The sequence below is a fragment of the Passer domesticus genome, chromosome 3, assembly GCF_036417665.1.
Source record: "Passer domesticus isolate bPasDom1 chromosome 3, bPasDom1.hap1, whole genome shotgun sequence".
Lineage (NCBI taxonomy): Eukaryota > Metazoa > Chordata > Aves > Passeriformes > Passeridae > Passer > Passer domesticus.
This window is the reverse complement of record NC_087476.1, coordinates 100,501,341-100,516,224: the sequence shown is the minus strand read 5'-3', so window position 1 is coordinate 100,516,224 and position 14,884 is coordinate 100,501,341. Positions and strand designations below refer to the sequence as shown.

The 14,884-nt window shown below is 36.4% G+C and overlaps 1 protein-coding gene across 1 annotated transcript in view; it reads left to right on the top strand.

Moving 5' to 3' along the window:
* The window catches only part of ADSS2 (adenylosuccinate synthase 2), a 37,153-nt gene that overhangs the window by 5,238 nt on the left and 17,031 nt on the right, over positions 1-14,884 (top strand). The window contains exons 2-4 of the mRNA XM_064414691.1: positions 9,456-9,558; positions 11,998-12,066; positions 12,816-12,866. Of these exons, the coding sequence (XP_064270761.1) occupies positions 9,456-9,558; positions 11,998-12,066; positions 12,816-12,866 (223 nt within the window). The remainder of the gene's footprint in view (positions 1-9,455; positions 9,559-11,997; positions 12,067-12,815; positions 12,867-14,884) is intronic.

Genomic DNA, 14,884 nt, shown 5'->3' with positions numbered 1-14,884 from the left:
CACAGTGTTCTTATTTTGTTACATTCTGCCTCAAACCACATTCTTGATACAACAACGCTTGTACTACACATTCAGAAATTTCTGAAGTCTAGCCAAAGCTTGAGAAACCTTTATAAAGTCTGTAACATGATGGCTCCTTGAACTATGTTTAGATCTTGCAAACATGAATGGATTTGTAAATGAAGAAAATAGCTAAATGCTGGCTGCTGTTTATACTGAAATTCAGTAGTAGATTATGCACTAGGGTTTGTTAGCTGTTTATTCAGTGGGGCTGGAAAGGGGAGAGAGAGAGAAATAATTCACAAAATATATGAGAATAGGAGAAAATGAATTCATATCAAAACCTTGTTGTTTTTTAAATTGTTTATTTTGCTTTATTAATTTGTTAATTTTTAAAGGGGGATGGTTTGCAGTCTTAAGGTAAAAATATATTTTTGACAATATGTCTTGAAATGAGAAGTGAATAGCATAGTAATTGCAAAGCTGTGCCTACTTGGGACACATCATGGGGTTCGGATGTGTCTCCTCATTAGACTGATGAATTTTTTGAAGGTGTACTCAGCATTCCCAGAATCTGATTGTGGCAAGAAACAGCCTTTCACATGTTTCTTCTAAGTAATGGTAGTATCCAGCTTTCTTGGTATGTTTTTGACTTTTCATCTAAGAGTTAAATGAAAATGTTTACAAGCATATGATGCCAAAGCAACATTGACTTGCTTCTTGCCCAACTTGGCAGTCACTTGGATAGCTAGCTCAGAAACAACAGTGGTTGCCCTGAGCTAAAAATGAATGCTGGAATGTGGTAGCAATAAAAGTAAACTGTAGAAAAAATTATGCACACACACATCTGATGGAGAGAGTTGAAAGGAGTGTATGGCTTCTTCCTTAACATTGCATGAGATAACATCTCTTTAAAGTAGACAACTAATTTTTATTCTGGAGGAAATAACTTGAAAGACTTCTTTGCTCTTCCCTGAGGCATCATATTTTTGAGATAGACAACTTGGCATGATCATGTCATAAGAAAAGGCAGTGATTGTCATCATAGACTTTTTGGGTAGATAGTTCTCTTAAATGCACATGTCAGTATTTCAAAGCTGCTCTGAATACTCTTGTATTTAGTACCAGTTTAGAGAGCCATTTCACAATATGCTGTTAATTACAATTTCAATCTGCTTTGCTCCAGTCTTTTTTTCCCTAAGTAGCTCCACTGCTAAGTAAAGTTGTAGTAATGCAGACCAGTCTTAGCAGCTATGGTGGGACTGCTGTAGGCAAGGGGGTTTGAACTGTTTTGATATGTTCAGAAGGGATTTAACTGTTCTGGTGTGTATGCTAACATCTAGTCTGCTTTTGACTAACAAAGACGTGCTCTGGGAATAAAATACCTGTTTTCAACATGTATAGATCTGAAATGGAGAAAGATGTGCTGTTGTTCCTCTGTCTTAATTTTACATGCACTATGTTTGTGTTCCTGCAGTGATTTCTTACTTGCATTTTCTATTTACATATGTGAACATGTAATATTTGGGTAACACACATGGCACACACTCATTCTTGCTCTTTGTGCTCTACACAAAGGTTTTCCAGAACAAGGAATGTTTTGCTGGATTTTTTTCCTCTTATAATGCGGAGTCATACTTTTTGCTTTCAGTTTATGAACAAGAATTCTGCTTTCCTTTTTGTTTTTGCTGAATATCTATATTGGTCCATTCATGTCTCCTGTTAGATTTTTGGCACATTTGTTTGCAGAAGAAAAGAAGAAGGAAGGGAAAACTCCAAAGTTTTAAGCTAGAATGAATTTAAAACTGAAAGGGACTGTCTTTCAGTGAATGATGGCTATACTAAGTATGTATATTTTTCCTGAAAGAGTCCCATGTGCCAGGGAACTGGAAGAACTGCAAATTCTTATCCCTTAAACTGGAAGGACAAGTGGTGATGTCCCTTGCATGCATTTTTAGCAAACCCGTGAGACTGGCTGCAAACTGAGGAGCAAGGAACTTCTCTAATCAAACTGACCAGAAAAAAAGTGTTCTGGTTTAGGAGGATATCTCTGTAAGCACTTGAGCAGGGCTTTGTATAAATTTTGGTCTTTTTGGGAAGTGAGATTCCATGTTTTCTGAGTTGTTGGTTTCACTCAGCTTCACATGAGCTCCTATGTTAACAGACATTCCACATAAAATATACCAGAGCTTGTAACATCCAGTTTTGGTAATGGCTGGTTATGCACTGTAAACTTGAAGTCTTAGCTGATAAACTTCCTTGTGCTATTTTAATTCAGTAAGAAAATAATATTTTGGTTTTAAAAGAGCATCTCTCTTTAATCCTGGGAGTTGAGGTCATGTTGCAAAAATGTTGATTAAATAGTCATCAGTTCACCTTTCTGAAGACCAGCATAGATCATTACTGTTTTGTCAGATTAACTTTATTAAGTTATCAAAACTCCTACAGAACTCCATTAAAAAAGCTGGTTCTTTCTTGTCCAGTGAATCAGCTTAATATATGAATGTAATGTTCCTTAGGGGATTTTCATTAGTACAACAATGCAATTCCAGAAGAAAAATTGCTGTTAAACATTATTATCAATGCTTCTTCTCCATACTGTATATGTGATTAGAAAGCTATTGTGCCTGGACAGAATGTAGCAATCTAAAGAGCTTTGGGAAGGTTCAAAGTGAGAAGACTTCTCCTTAAAGCTGCTCCTACATCCTTAGGAGTTTACCAGTGTGGGTCCAAAGTATGACTCTGTAATAGCTACACTTTTAAAAACTTTTTCAGTCTTCAGAGCTATAAGGAAAAAAATGTAAAATAGCAGTCAGGTGCTTGCATTAACATTTTTACTAGTTCTGTTCTGTTCTTTACCCAAAATGTTGGCAGTCATAGTATTTAAAAGCTATAGAAAGCAAAAGAAAGTAAGTAATTTTGCATAGCCAGGGGAAGTGCTGAACTGATTACCCTTAAAATTACCGTAGATGTCATACTAGAAACTGTTCAATCAGTATGTTTAAGGTGTGTCCTCTTTGATACTATTCATTAGTCTTCAGTGGTTTTTCCAGTGATGCTGTCTGGACAAGGGCACAGTGTTGTGTGTGTCAGGTGCCCAAGTGTAGTGTTTGTGGTGAGTGTTGCTTGCTGGTGCTTTGATAGTGGCTTTGTCTAGCAGAAGTCACTTGTTTGATTTATTGATGTTTCAAGCTTGTTTCTAGTAAAATGTCAGCCAGCAGATAATGACTTTTTTTCCCCTTTCAAATTAGTATTTTCAGGTGCTCAACGCTCTTGTGTAAAAAGGGTGTTTTCGAAGAATGTTTATCAGACAGCTCCCAGAAGAGCAATGCTTGCAGCTGTCTTTGCTATCTTATGACCCCCCTGTGTGCATGTCACTGATTCTGTTCATGTTTGCCAGGATAGGTATGTTTCAGAATGGTATCTTGTTTTGTGTGTGGTACTGACCAACCTATCTGAATTGAATATGCAGATTCTTGGGTGTGGTGCTTACACCAAGAAGGATTTTTGGGCTAATTAATCTTTGACAAACTAAAGTAAGCAAAAAAACTTTGGTTTTTTTTTGGTTACATTAAGAAAATATATCTGAGCAGCTTACCAGGGTAAAATATTTCAAAAATAGTGTTTTGTAGGGAATGTTTAATGGAATTATGTTTATAAAAAGCAGGTAGGTATGAAGTTTTGTTACAAGGATTGCTGTCAATCTTAACAGTAGTAGTGTGATAATTTGTGTATTAGTGGGCACCTTTCTGTCTCCTGTAAATTTAGCTCTTCTACATGTTGAATAACTTGGATATTTCAAGATTACTAGCTAGTGGTCAGGGATTATATGCTTTTTCAAGGAAGTGATTTAAGCATACTGGTAAAACTGGAATAAAGCCCTTTAAGAGTTTATGTGTTCAGTTATCCTACACAGGTTTTGTTTAAATATTGCAGATTAAGTAGCGATCACGTACCTGATCTTACTTTCCCTATTTCCCTTGAAATACTTTAAAATAATACTGTAATTTAATAGTGTCAAGATTATGTAAGGAGAAAAAAAGCTACTATCTCTTAATAGGATTTTAAATTGTTCATCCATCAGAACATCAGACTAAGTCCTTGGACTAAATCCTTGTACTGAAATCACAGGATTGTGGAATGGTTTTAGTTGGAAGGTACTTGGAATATAGTTTAGTTCCAGCCCCTTTCTTCTTCTATGGGCAGGAACACCTTTCACTAGACTGAGTTGCTCAGAGCTCCATCCAGCCCAGCTTTAGGCACTTTTAATGGAAGGATGGGGTATCCACCACTTCTCTGGACAACCTGTTGCAGTGTCTCACCACCCTGAGAGTAAAGAATTTCTTTCTAATATCTAATCTCAGCCTGCCTTCTTTCAGTTAAAAGCCATTCCCCCTTGTGCTGTCACTACATGCTCTTGTAAAAAGTCCCTCTCCAGGTCTCTTGTAGGTCCTTGGGTACTGGAAGGCTGCAGTGAGGTTGCACCAGAGCCTTCTCTTCACCAGGCTGAACAATTCCAGCTCTCTGAATGTGTTTTCACAGAAGAGGTGCTCCAGCCCTCATCTTCTTCACGGCCCTCCTCTGGACTTGCTTCGTGTCATGTTGGGACACACAGCAAAAGTTCATGCTTGTTATTCATGATGATTTTCATGCTGTGTCTCCCAATAAATGGAAGGAAATGTTTTCATTCCAATCCAACTGGCACCCTTTTGAGCTGGATTTTACATTGTCATTTGATAAAGCTGTGGGCTGCTGAAAGCGCTGATTCTTTGGTCTCTGAAAATCATTTGGGAGCAGAGAGAGCTGTTCCAAGTACTGTGCTGAAAGATACAAGGAGAAAAAATAATGGAAGGAAGGAAGACAAACAAACCAAATGCTTTTAACTGAAATTAGCGCTAAGAAGGTTGCTGACTTCTGAAAATCCAATTTTAGAAACCTTAAAGTATGCTTAGACTGCAATGCTGTGTCTTGATAGAGATGTACAAGTAAATGGCACTGTATTTAAGTGAAGTATGCTTGGGACTTGAGGTGTAGTCCTGAGTTAGCCCCTTGAAAGGAGCATGGTGTTATTGGTTATTGCTGGTTCTTACCGCTCTTTGTTTTGGGTTGCTGTTTTGTTGCCAGAGAATTTAGAATTGGTTTTATGTTCTGTTTTTTGTTCTATTCCTATATACTCATTTTTCTGTGATGAAAAAGGCTCGCTCTGCTGCTGTTCTGCAGAATGGGAAGAAAGCATCCCAGTGAAGACGTTTAGGTCAGTGTGCTGCTGGGGTCTTGACTTCTTATACATGAGAGAGGTATCTTTCAGCCCCGTCAGTCCTTTTGTGCAGTTGGTCTGTTGGTGGATGAACCCAAAGTTGCCTTGCCTTAAGGGCTGAATATCTTGGCCATGGCACATTGTTGGCTCAGCCACAGGAAATCCTGTGCAGGAGAAAGGCAAAAGATGCCACTGCTACATGTGTGTAGTGCATTCCAGCCTGAGCAAGAGCATCCTTTGGGCTTGCTGCACATTTGTCCACTGCCTGTGGAGGCACACACGTGTTTTTCACACGTGTGGGAGAGAAGTCCTGTAGTTTGGGTACTTAGAAGATTACTGAGATGTGGTAAACTGATTTTTTATTTAGTTAGCTAAGGAGTATTGCCAGCATCAATGACTGTATATTTTGACTGAAATGACTTGTATATTTTAATTTCCCTCTGGCAAAAGCTTTATGTAAGGTATTGAATATCATTTGAGCATGAACTTTAAGTAATAGTGAAAATAATTTCCACAGTTAGTTCTCAATTATTGATGTTTAAACATGTGAATCAGAGGAGTGTTAGTTTGACTGACCTAGCTGGTCCCATTTGGTTTAGTTGGATGAGGGAGGAGGAGTGAGAATTCCAGATGGAAAGCACAGAAGCCAGGAGTGACTTCATCAGTTTAAAGCTTAAATTATGCTCAGAGGCAGTAGTTGCCTGCATTAACATCAATATCTGGAGAAGAGAAAAAACAACCCAAAACAAATTCAAGCCCCATAACCTAAAAACAACCCTCCCCTTCACCTCACCACCACTAGAACGCTGAGTTCAGGTTTCTGTAATTAGAATTGTTTACCAAACCCATGTTGAGCAATGTCTGAGCACACAACATGTGTACACTTCACTGCAAGTTCACTGTAAAGTATACAGTGTAAACCATTATTTTAAAATATTACAACTCATACTGTGTATGCATATTACAACTGTATGCTTGCACTTCTGCAGTTAGGGTACAGCTTACCTGTAAATAAGCAGAAGAATTTTGAAAATCGAATTAATGACATTCTGTTACTTTAATGCTCTCTTAAAATAGGGTTTGAAATTAAAAATACTTTTCAAAATGACTCATTTTGATAGAATGACATCAAGAGCAGTGTGGGGACTGACTTGATATTCTACCGGAAGCTTCTATCAATAACACTTTTGGGATTGAATCTTTTCACATTGTGGGCATCATAATATTATAATCAATAATTTCTGAGATTCAAATTTGAGTCTAATCTGAAATATGCTTTTGGAAACCTTGAGGTATTCCTATGGCTTAAGATGGTGATTTGTCACATGTTTTCTACTTTAGTCTCTGCAAAATCCCTTAAAGTAGAGCTGCTCACAGTAAACATACAGAATAAATACCATTAGTTTGCTTCTAGATGAAGCATGAGCTCTGTTGCATGAACAGTCAAGGTTTAGAAGGTAAAATGCCATTTTCATTCTGTCAGCCATGGGGTATTTTTCAGTGAGCATGGAGCCAACACCATTGGCATCACTCAGCAGTGCAAAGATGAAATCTTGACACCGCCTGAAGTCAGCAGTTGCACTCTGATGAGCAGCAGAGTCAGAGGCTGCGTGCTGTACACCTTGCTCACACACATGTGACTGCTGAACTTTAGGTTGCCATGTCTCAATGGCACTAGTAACTTGGCAAGCTTTTGGACACTGGGAATTTATTGTTGATCATGATCTAATTTCTACAGTGGCCAGTTTTTCTTTCTCTTTTTTTGACATTCATGACACAAGAGAATGTTTATTTTTTTTAAAATAAATTGAGAAGCAAAACATGAAATTGTCCAGCTAGTAGAGAATTTCAAATGAATAGTTACTCACTAATGTTGGTGTTATTTATGGGTTAGTCCAGTTTGTTTATACTGCTGTGGGAGACTTTGGACTTGTCTTCCCATTTGTAAATTACTAATACTTCAGTGTTGTACTCAGACCTATCTATTGACTTTTCATTTAAAGCACTTCTGTGCTTATGTTAAAGTCTAGGCTGATATTAGCAGTGAATCTAAGAGAAAGGAATCTGATGTGGAAGAAGGTAACTATCACTTTCACAGCTTTCTGCACGTTACTTTCAGCACAAGTTCTTGACTATAAATGATACTTTAGTGCATAACTGTGCTTCTTTGCCAAGCAAGATTTTGCTTAGCTTCTCAAACACTGAGTAGAAAACTAGTGTCTTTCATTACAAAAAATACCTAGTGCATTTTATATAACTTAATAGTTCTTAAAATATTGTCTACTTTTGGAGTAACTTGCAGTAGCTCAGGAGTATCAGCATTGCATTTCAAAAATAATTGTAAATTATCTATCTGTTAATGTATCTATTTAAATCAAACACACAGTTGTGGAGTGGTAGACTGCTAAATAACCTTCCTTAAAGCTGTTGAGTAGAAGAATGCGAACAGGAACAGGAAGTTTATTCCTGAGCATTTATTACTTTCTTAAAAGAGCAAATTTGAAAAGCCTGCTTTATGTCTTCGTTCAACATGTTTCATTTGTTGTGAATTGAAAAATTATCGTGGTCTGGTTGAGTCAGATCACTTGCAGTGAAAATCAGCATCCAAAAATCTTTACAACTACTTCAAGGTAATGTTCATTGCATAGAAAAAAATCTGCAGTATGTTTTAAATTTTTTTTTATTTGAACTTTTATTAAACTCAGGCATTTCCTTTGTTGGGTGAAGGTTTGTAAGTTTTCTGTCTTTTTAGAGGAGATGTAGTGGTTGCAAGTCCTCAAATAAATAATGCTGAAATGACAAAATTTTCATTGCTGACTTCAGTGAGATTAGCCTTGTACCTGTGGCATGTGTGACTGTGTACTGACACAAATGTTTGATATCTACAACTACTCTTTATTTGTATTGTCAGATACAGCTTTATGTATTGGATTTATGCTTTGTAAATGTTACAAAAGTAGTGACTAGCTGTTGAGTCCATTGCTTAGAAAAGTCCATCTGTGATAAAATATTCTGAAATATTTCAGATTTATAATTTCATGGGTTAATAATTCTTATAGTTTATTTTCTTTTCATATAATGCCTTTCTTCAGTTTGTCTTGTGCTGAAAGGTGTCTCAGCTTAAAAGTCTTTCTTTAAGGTTTTCTTTCTGTGAAGCAGTTTGTTTAACTTCTGGTGTGAGGAGCCTTTAAAGGATGTTCCTGTGGTTATGACAAACAGAACCGTTTTGTATGTAACCTTGTCTTGCACAAATCACTGGGTCACAAGAGAGTATAAGCTTATTTTCAAAAGTACAGCAAACAAGAACTGGGGATATTTGGTAACTGTTTTGTAATCTTTTTAGTTTCATAAGCCTTTCTTGACCGTCTTTAAGACTTGGTCACAAGCTTCTTTTAGTATTTTAGATGGATTTCAGAGTTTAATGAATCCGTTAATGCTGTCTTTGTTGTAATGAAAAGAGCTAGAAATGTTTAAAGTGTTAGTTGGATGTGAATGGTTTCTGGTAACTTAGGAAAACACAGTTGTTTTAGTTGTCTTTAGATTTACCCTTAAAAGCATGTTTAACATAACATGCATTAACATAAATTACTAGTACTGTTACATAACTTATCAGGAAGGAGGTATAGAATGAACTAGGTAGTTTCACTGGTTACTATTCAAAGAAAAACACTCAAAGGTCTGAACCCAAAATTCAGAACAACAAGCCTGTGTGTTGCCAGATGATGACACTTACCTATACTAATAACTATATGATTTTATACTCCTAGTTTAACTGGGGATTTGGTGGTTTTTTTCTTTTTTACTTTGCTAAGGTTGCAACTCCACTCTCAATACTTTACTTTCCATAACTGTAACAGAAAACTAATAAAATTGATGATGGCTTTTAGAAATGTTTGCATGTTCTAGAATATTTATATCTGATGATTTTAGAAATAGTTTAATCTCATTCCACAATTTTGTACCTTTGATGAACCAAAAGACTGTCCAAAGTCTATATGGCAGGTAATACTGATGTTGAAATTGTCCAGTTTGACAGAACAAGTTTGGCTGATTTTCTGGGAAATATCTGAGCGCTCTTTTGTCAGTAACAAAAATTAAAACTGTGGAACCAATTTACTTGATCTCTATACTGTGTGTTCATTTGTCTCTAATGTCAAAAACTGTTAACACTTTTTTTCTCCCTCCTCCCCGCACTCAGGGAGGCAATAATGCAGGGCATACAGTTGTTGTGGATGCTGTGGAGTATGACTTCCATCTTCTGCCAAGTGGGATCATCAATCCAAAAGTCACTGCATTCATTGGTAAGTGGGACATCTCTAAAAAACAGATAGTACTGTAGTTACAGACTTCTGACACATTAAAATAACAAAATGTATCTGACAACATACAGGATCAGGATTCTTTTTCTTCAATTTTTCTTAGGCCTAGATTGTTTACTGACTTCCTAATACTGCTCTTACTCATTTGTGAAGTTGGGATTACAGAAATTTCTTTTGTCTTGGATAGTTCACCTGTGTTCTTATCTATTCTACCAGTGTAAACAGCTAGCTGCCCAGTGTATCTTTATTCTCCCATTCGCTTTTATTTTCTCTACCATTTATATCTCTTATTCTCAGAATACCCCACTCTCATTTAATCTTTAGCCCTGTTAAGTACTTAGCAGTACTTTTTGAACCATAGTTCTTCCCTCCCTTTTCCATTGGATTGTGAAATGAATGCTTAACTCTAAAAGAATTCCACACGTTGAGTTCTTACCAAGAAGTGCTCTCAGGAGAGTACATGGGAAGGTTTAGGGCAGTGGCAGTGCTAGGTGATATCAGGATCTGTGATCTGTTTGCTTTGTGAACAGGGGTTTAGGCTATCTAGTCTGTTGTCCCTAAAAAACTACTTTTACCCCCCTTACCACTCTCCCTTCTTGGAATCCTGTTTTCCAATCCTACATGGTTGGGCTTTTTTTCTTTGGATTGCTTGGATGGCCAACCTGTTTAGTAATGTTGTGTAGCCCATAGAATTTCCTTCTAAAAATGAATATAAACATAAAACATGTACACACAGTTATAACTATGTTTGTGCTTGAGTGCTGTTTCACCAAACAGGTTGGGTCTCTGGGTCACTAAAGCAACACTTCCATGTTGCTCCTTTGATACCCAGAGCTCCTGTTCCTTACACAGTGTACTTCTCCAAGTCAGGATTCTGTTGCTGTGCTCTTCCTGTCACTTCTTCCTGCATCTCATTGCTTTGAGCCTGCAGTCTTGCCTTTCAGTTTGGTATATATGCCAAGAGCAAGTGGTCATTGACAGTTTGCTGAAGAGCAGCTGAAGAGCCTCTGTCACAAGTTACTTGATTCATAAACAGTCCAGCTGGTAGTGACTGTATACTCTGTCAGCAGTAAATCTGTACTTGATGGGATTTGGTGGTTAATTGCCCCTTTTAGCTGTTACATTGTGACTTGATAATGGCATAGTTATGGATTAACTTGTCCTGCCTAATCCTTCTACAGAAATGGAGCCAGTGGGCAGGGAAATAGATTCCTGTTGATGATGGGAAGTTGGGATGTTAACTGTTCCTAGTTTTGAGGGCTGAGGTAGATGATATTAGTTCTATTCTCTTTTGATGTTGCTGAACTATGTTTCTTAAGGTTGTTACTTGAAAACAGTAAAAAAAGGATGTCCATTTGCCTTGTGTTCTTTGGCAGGCTTGGTTGAATAGGAAGGCCCCCATCCTCGAACAATACAGTAGTTGGAACAGACCTTTTTACAAACCCTCTTGCCTGTATCTTCTGTCTTTTGGTCTTGCCTGTTCTGAAGTTTTTTCTGGATTCTTTTAGCTATGCCTTATGTATAAAATCTCTTGGGGTTAAAAAAAGGCTTAGGATTCCTCTGAAAGAGCATACATGTTAAAAAAAAAAGGATAAGGCCAAAGTGATTGGAATAGTATAATAGAGTATTCCTATTGTTTTGGACTGCATCATGAAGGTAATAGTGAAGAAGTCTTAAAATACTTCGTGTTTGGATGTGTAGAATGTTTTTATCTGTGTGAAATTAAGTGATATGCAAATAGTTTTGGATGGCAGATCCCTTCTTCAGCTAGATGTTCTACTGGTAGCTTTGAATCTACTGAGTTTGGTATGGCCTTCAGATGGTTCGGTTTTGCTGTGAGAATGCTCCTTGCTAGGCACTCAGTGATGCTGGTTAATTGTAGGAACTAGAAGTCTTTTTCTGAGCCATGTGACAGCTGTAGGAAGGTGAGCTTGCTTTGACAGGGCTTTTTCCTCTGTTGTTTTTGCTAGTCTCTTAACAGCCCCACCTCTGTGTGCAGAATATTCTGTGTCTGTTTACAGCAAAAAAGTGCCTGCAAGGATGCAAGTGTTTATAATGGTGATAGAAATGTGCCAAACTTTTAGAAAACAATAAGCTTATTAAAATGAAGTACAAAGAGGGAAGTTAATTTTAGATATGAGGAAGAGGAAGTTGGATTTCAGAGCGTTCTACAATTCTGTTGCTGTTTGTACCGGTCTGAATTGAAAGTTTATTGCATTTATTAGGAAGATTCAATGCATGTAGGTAGAAATGCATACTTTAGGAGCAAATCTGGCTTAGACAAATTCCTAAGAATCAAAATTGCAGTAAGTTAAAGAATTAAATACTCTGCACACAATATATGAAGTATCTTTGAACTTTTGAAATATTTTTTCCATGTTCAACTTAATTAATGAAATTTTTTATAATTATTTTTTTTAGGAAATGGTGTTGTAATTCATTTGCCAGGACTCTTTGAAGAAGCTGAAAAAAACTTAAAGAAAGGAAAAGGTGAGAATTTGAAGATGCTGCTTTTAAAATAGTTTGTGGCACACTCCTCAAATGATTTAGATGGAGGATACCTCTGTACAGGTTAGATACAACATATTTTCCCACAACTCCTTTCAGCTGTTGCTTTCTGAGAGTAGTCTTGCTGTAAGTGTCAGAGCCCTCATGGGAAGGCAGATAAAAGGAATCTCTGTACAGTTTCAGAATATAATCTAAATCAGAATTGTCTGTAGACATTTTTCTTTGCTTAAAAAATGAATTTAAGAAGTAAAATGGCTTTTTTAAGTGTGTTAACCTGTTCAGTGTAATTTTACTTCTTAGATTATTGGTGACTATACACATTGATGACCATGTTAATTTAAACAGGTGCTATGGTAATCACTTCTTGATTCAGAACTCAATTTTTGGATACTTCATGTTATGTCTATAGCCATGCTTGGCAGCAGGCTCCTAGAAATGGGGAAAATCAGTGATCTAGATTATTCAGAATGAAAAGAGCTACTAATTATTTCCTAAAATTGAGGAGCTAGTAGCTTGAATTCTGCTTAAGAATAAGTCTGATTTTCTCAGCTTTATAGGTTTATGCCAAGTTTTAATTACTGAAATTACTTTTTTTTTCTCTGTAATGTGATTGCTCAGTCTTAAAATAGATTGGCTGAAGACTAAGCATGAAAAGTATTTATACTTTATACATCAGAAGACAAAAATGCTATACAAAACATAATTTAAACTATTTCATTTTGCCTTTAAAGGACTGGAAGGCTGGGAAAAGAGACTAATAATTTCTGACAGGGCTCATATTGGTAAGTTCCTGTTTATGGTTTTTACTGGTGTTTTTTGGTTTTGGTTTTTTGTGTGTTGTTTTTTTTTATTATTATTATTTGTTTGTTTAGTTTTGTTTGTGGTTTTTGTTGTTGTTAATTTTTGCTTGTTATGGACTTTCTGAGGCAGTAAAATTGTGATAATTTTTTGTATAGGTAATAATGATAATTGATAATCTCTTTGTATAGGTACTTTTCTTTGGGTTAGGTCTCCCTGGGTTGTTTTGGTTTATTGAAGGTCCTAGAAAAATTTTTTTTCACTCAGAACCCTCACAAGTTTATGTTCTAGTGATTTTTTTAAAAAATCCTATTCCATAAGCAGCACCTTGAAAGGAAAGCAGGTTCACTTTCTAAGTCAGAAGCATGGAACAGTCAGAAAGCACTCAGAAGTGACTTGACTAAGGATTCACTCCCCTTTTGGTGTAAAAGTGGTGCTGCTCACAGTAATGGTTCTGCTGGGAAATCAGGTGACTGGGTCAGACTTGAAACTAATGTTCTCCCTACCAAGGAAATTGTCACATGCTTTCTAAAGGAGAAATTATGGGAAGGAGTCTGTAGGGATGAAGAGAATGGCTGCCCTCCTCAAGAGGAGCTCATCAGTGAAGCGCTGAATCCAGCCTGTGCTTGAGACAGCACTGCAGTTCAAAGCCTGAAGTAAAATAGTAGTGACTCCAATCCACCAACACAGAGCTTTAGAAACTCTTCCTGTACCACTCCTACTACATCTTTATGACATAAATTCATCCTATAGATTAGCTCTTTAGATATTATAACATTATTGCTGCCTCTGGTAGTAATTTTCTGAAGATGCAAATTGTTCAGGACTTTATAAAATAAGAGCTTGTAACACAGGGGAAAAACAGTTTTGCTTTTGGTTTCACTTTCTTTGGGTTTGTTTTGTTTTGTTGTTTACACCAATCTGGAATAGCTTAGTGAGTGAATTTATTGACAGTTATTTCAGAGTAAATATGTTTTTTCTTTGGAGTAACTAATGAGTTTGAAATAGTTGAATAATTGTTTCTAAGTTACCAGTATCTTTTCTGATAATTCTGTAGGTGAATTATTTGGAAATTGCTTGATTACTAGAAAAACTGTTCTGTGGTGATTTTATTGCAATGGCAGTGCTGTGAATTTTTCATAATTAAACAGATTGTGAGTAAAAAGGACCAGTTGCTGATTGTCACTCATAATCATTCAACCTCTTCACAGAAATGAGCTTTCATAATGCCTCTATTTAGAAAATTTTGAAGACAATTTGAAAGTCTGTTACCATTATAAAAATGTCTTCTCTAAAATGGGTATTGATCTATGAATGATTAGTCTGTAACAACAGATCAGCCAAAGGTAAGTAAGTTCACACTGCTGGGCATGATGTAATTCTTTAAAATACAGGAATGCCTGGAAATAAACACAAAGCCAAATCGGTAAGGCAAACAGGAAAACCACTCTTGTTCTGGAGAGATTAATGTATTTATTACATGAGTCTTTCCTGTGCAGTGTGTATTTAGATAGTTTTTAACTTTCAGGAAATTGTGCTTAAGAAAACCAGTTAAATTAATTGTGTTAGCCTATAAGCTGGGTACCAGCCCACCAGTCTTTGTATTTGACATGAGTCCTGTAAGATGATTGGGTGGGGGGATAGATGTATGTGTGTCTTTTGAGTTTTGTTGTTGTTCTGTTTTGGTTTTTTGTTTCTTTTATGGTAGACAGAGTATTGATACAAGGCATTGATATTGATACTTTGCATAATTTTTGTCATTAATAACAATATAATGCTTATAAACATAACTGGGGCTTATGAAGTTGACTTCTGTTTCCATAACAGACATTGATAGGAGCTTTTGTATTTTCAAATGTGTTTTAATTGATGTATCCTAAAACCCAAAATTGTTTAAGACATCTGTAGAATGGGTGAGACTGTTAACTTTCAGGTCTCACCTAAATTTTAGCAGTATGACCTTTTTTTACTATATCCTATTTCCAGGGGTTTTTTAAGCTGC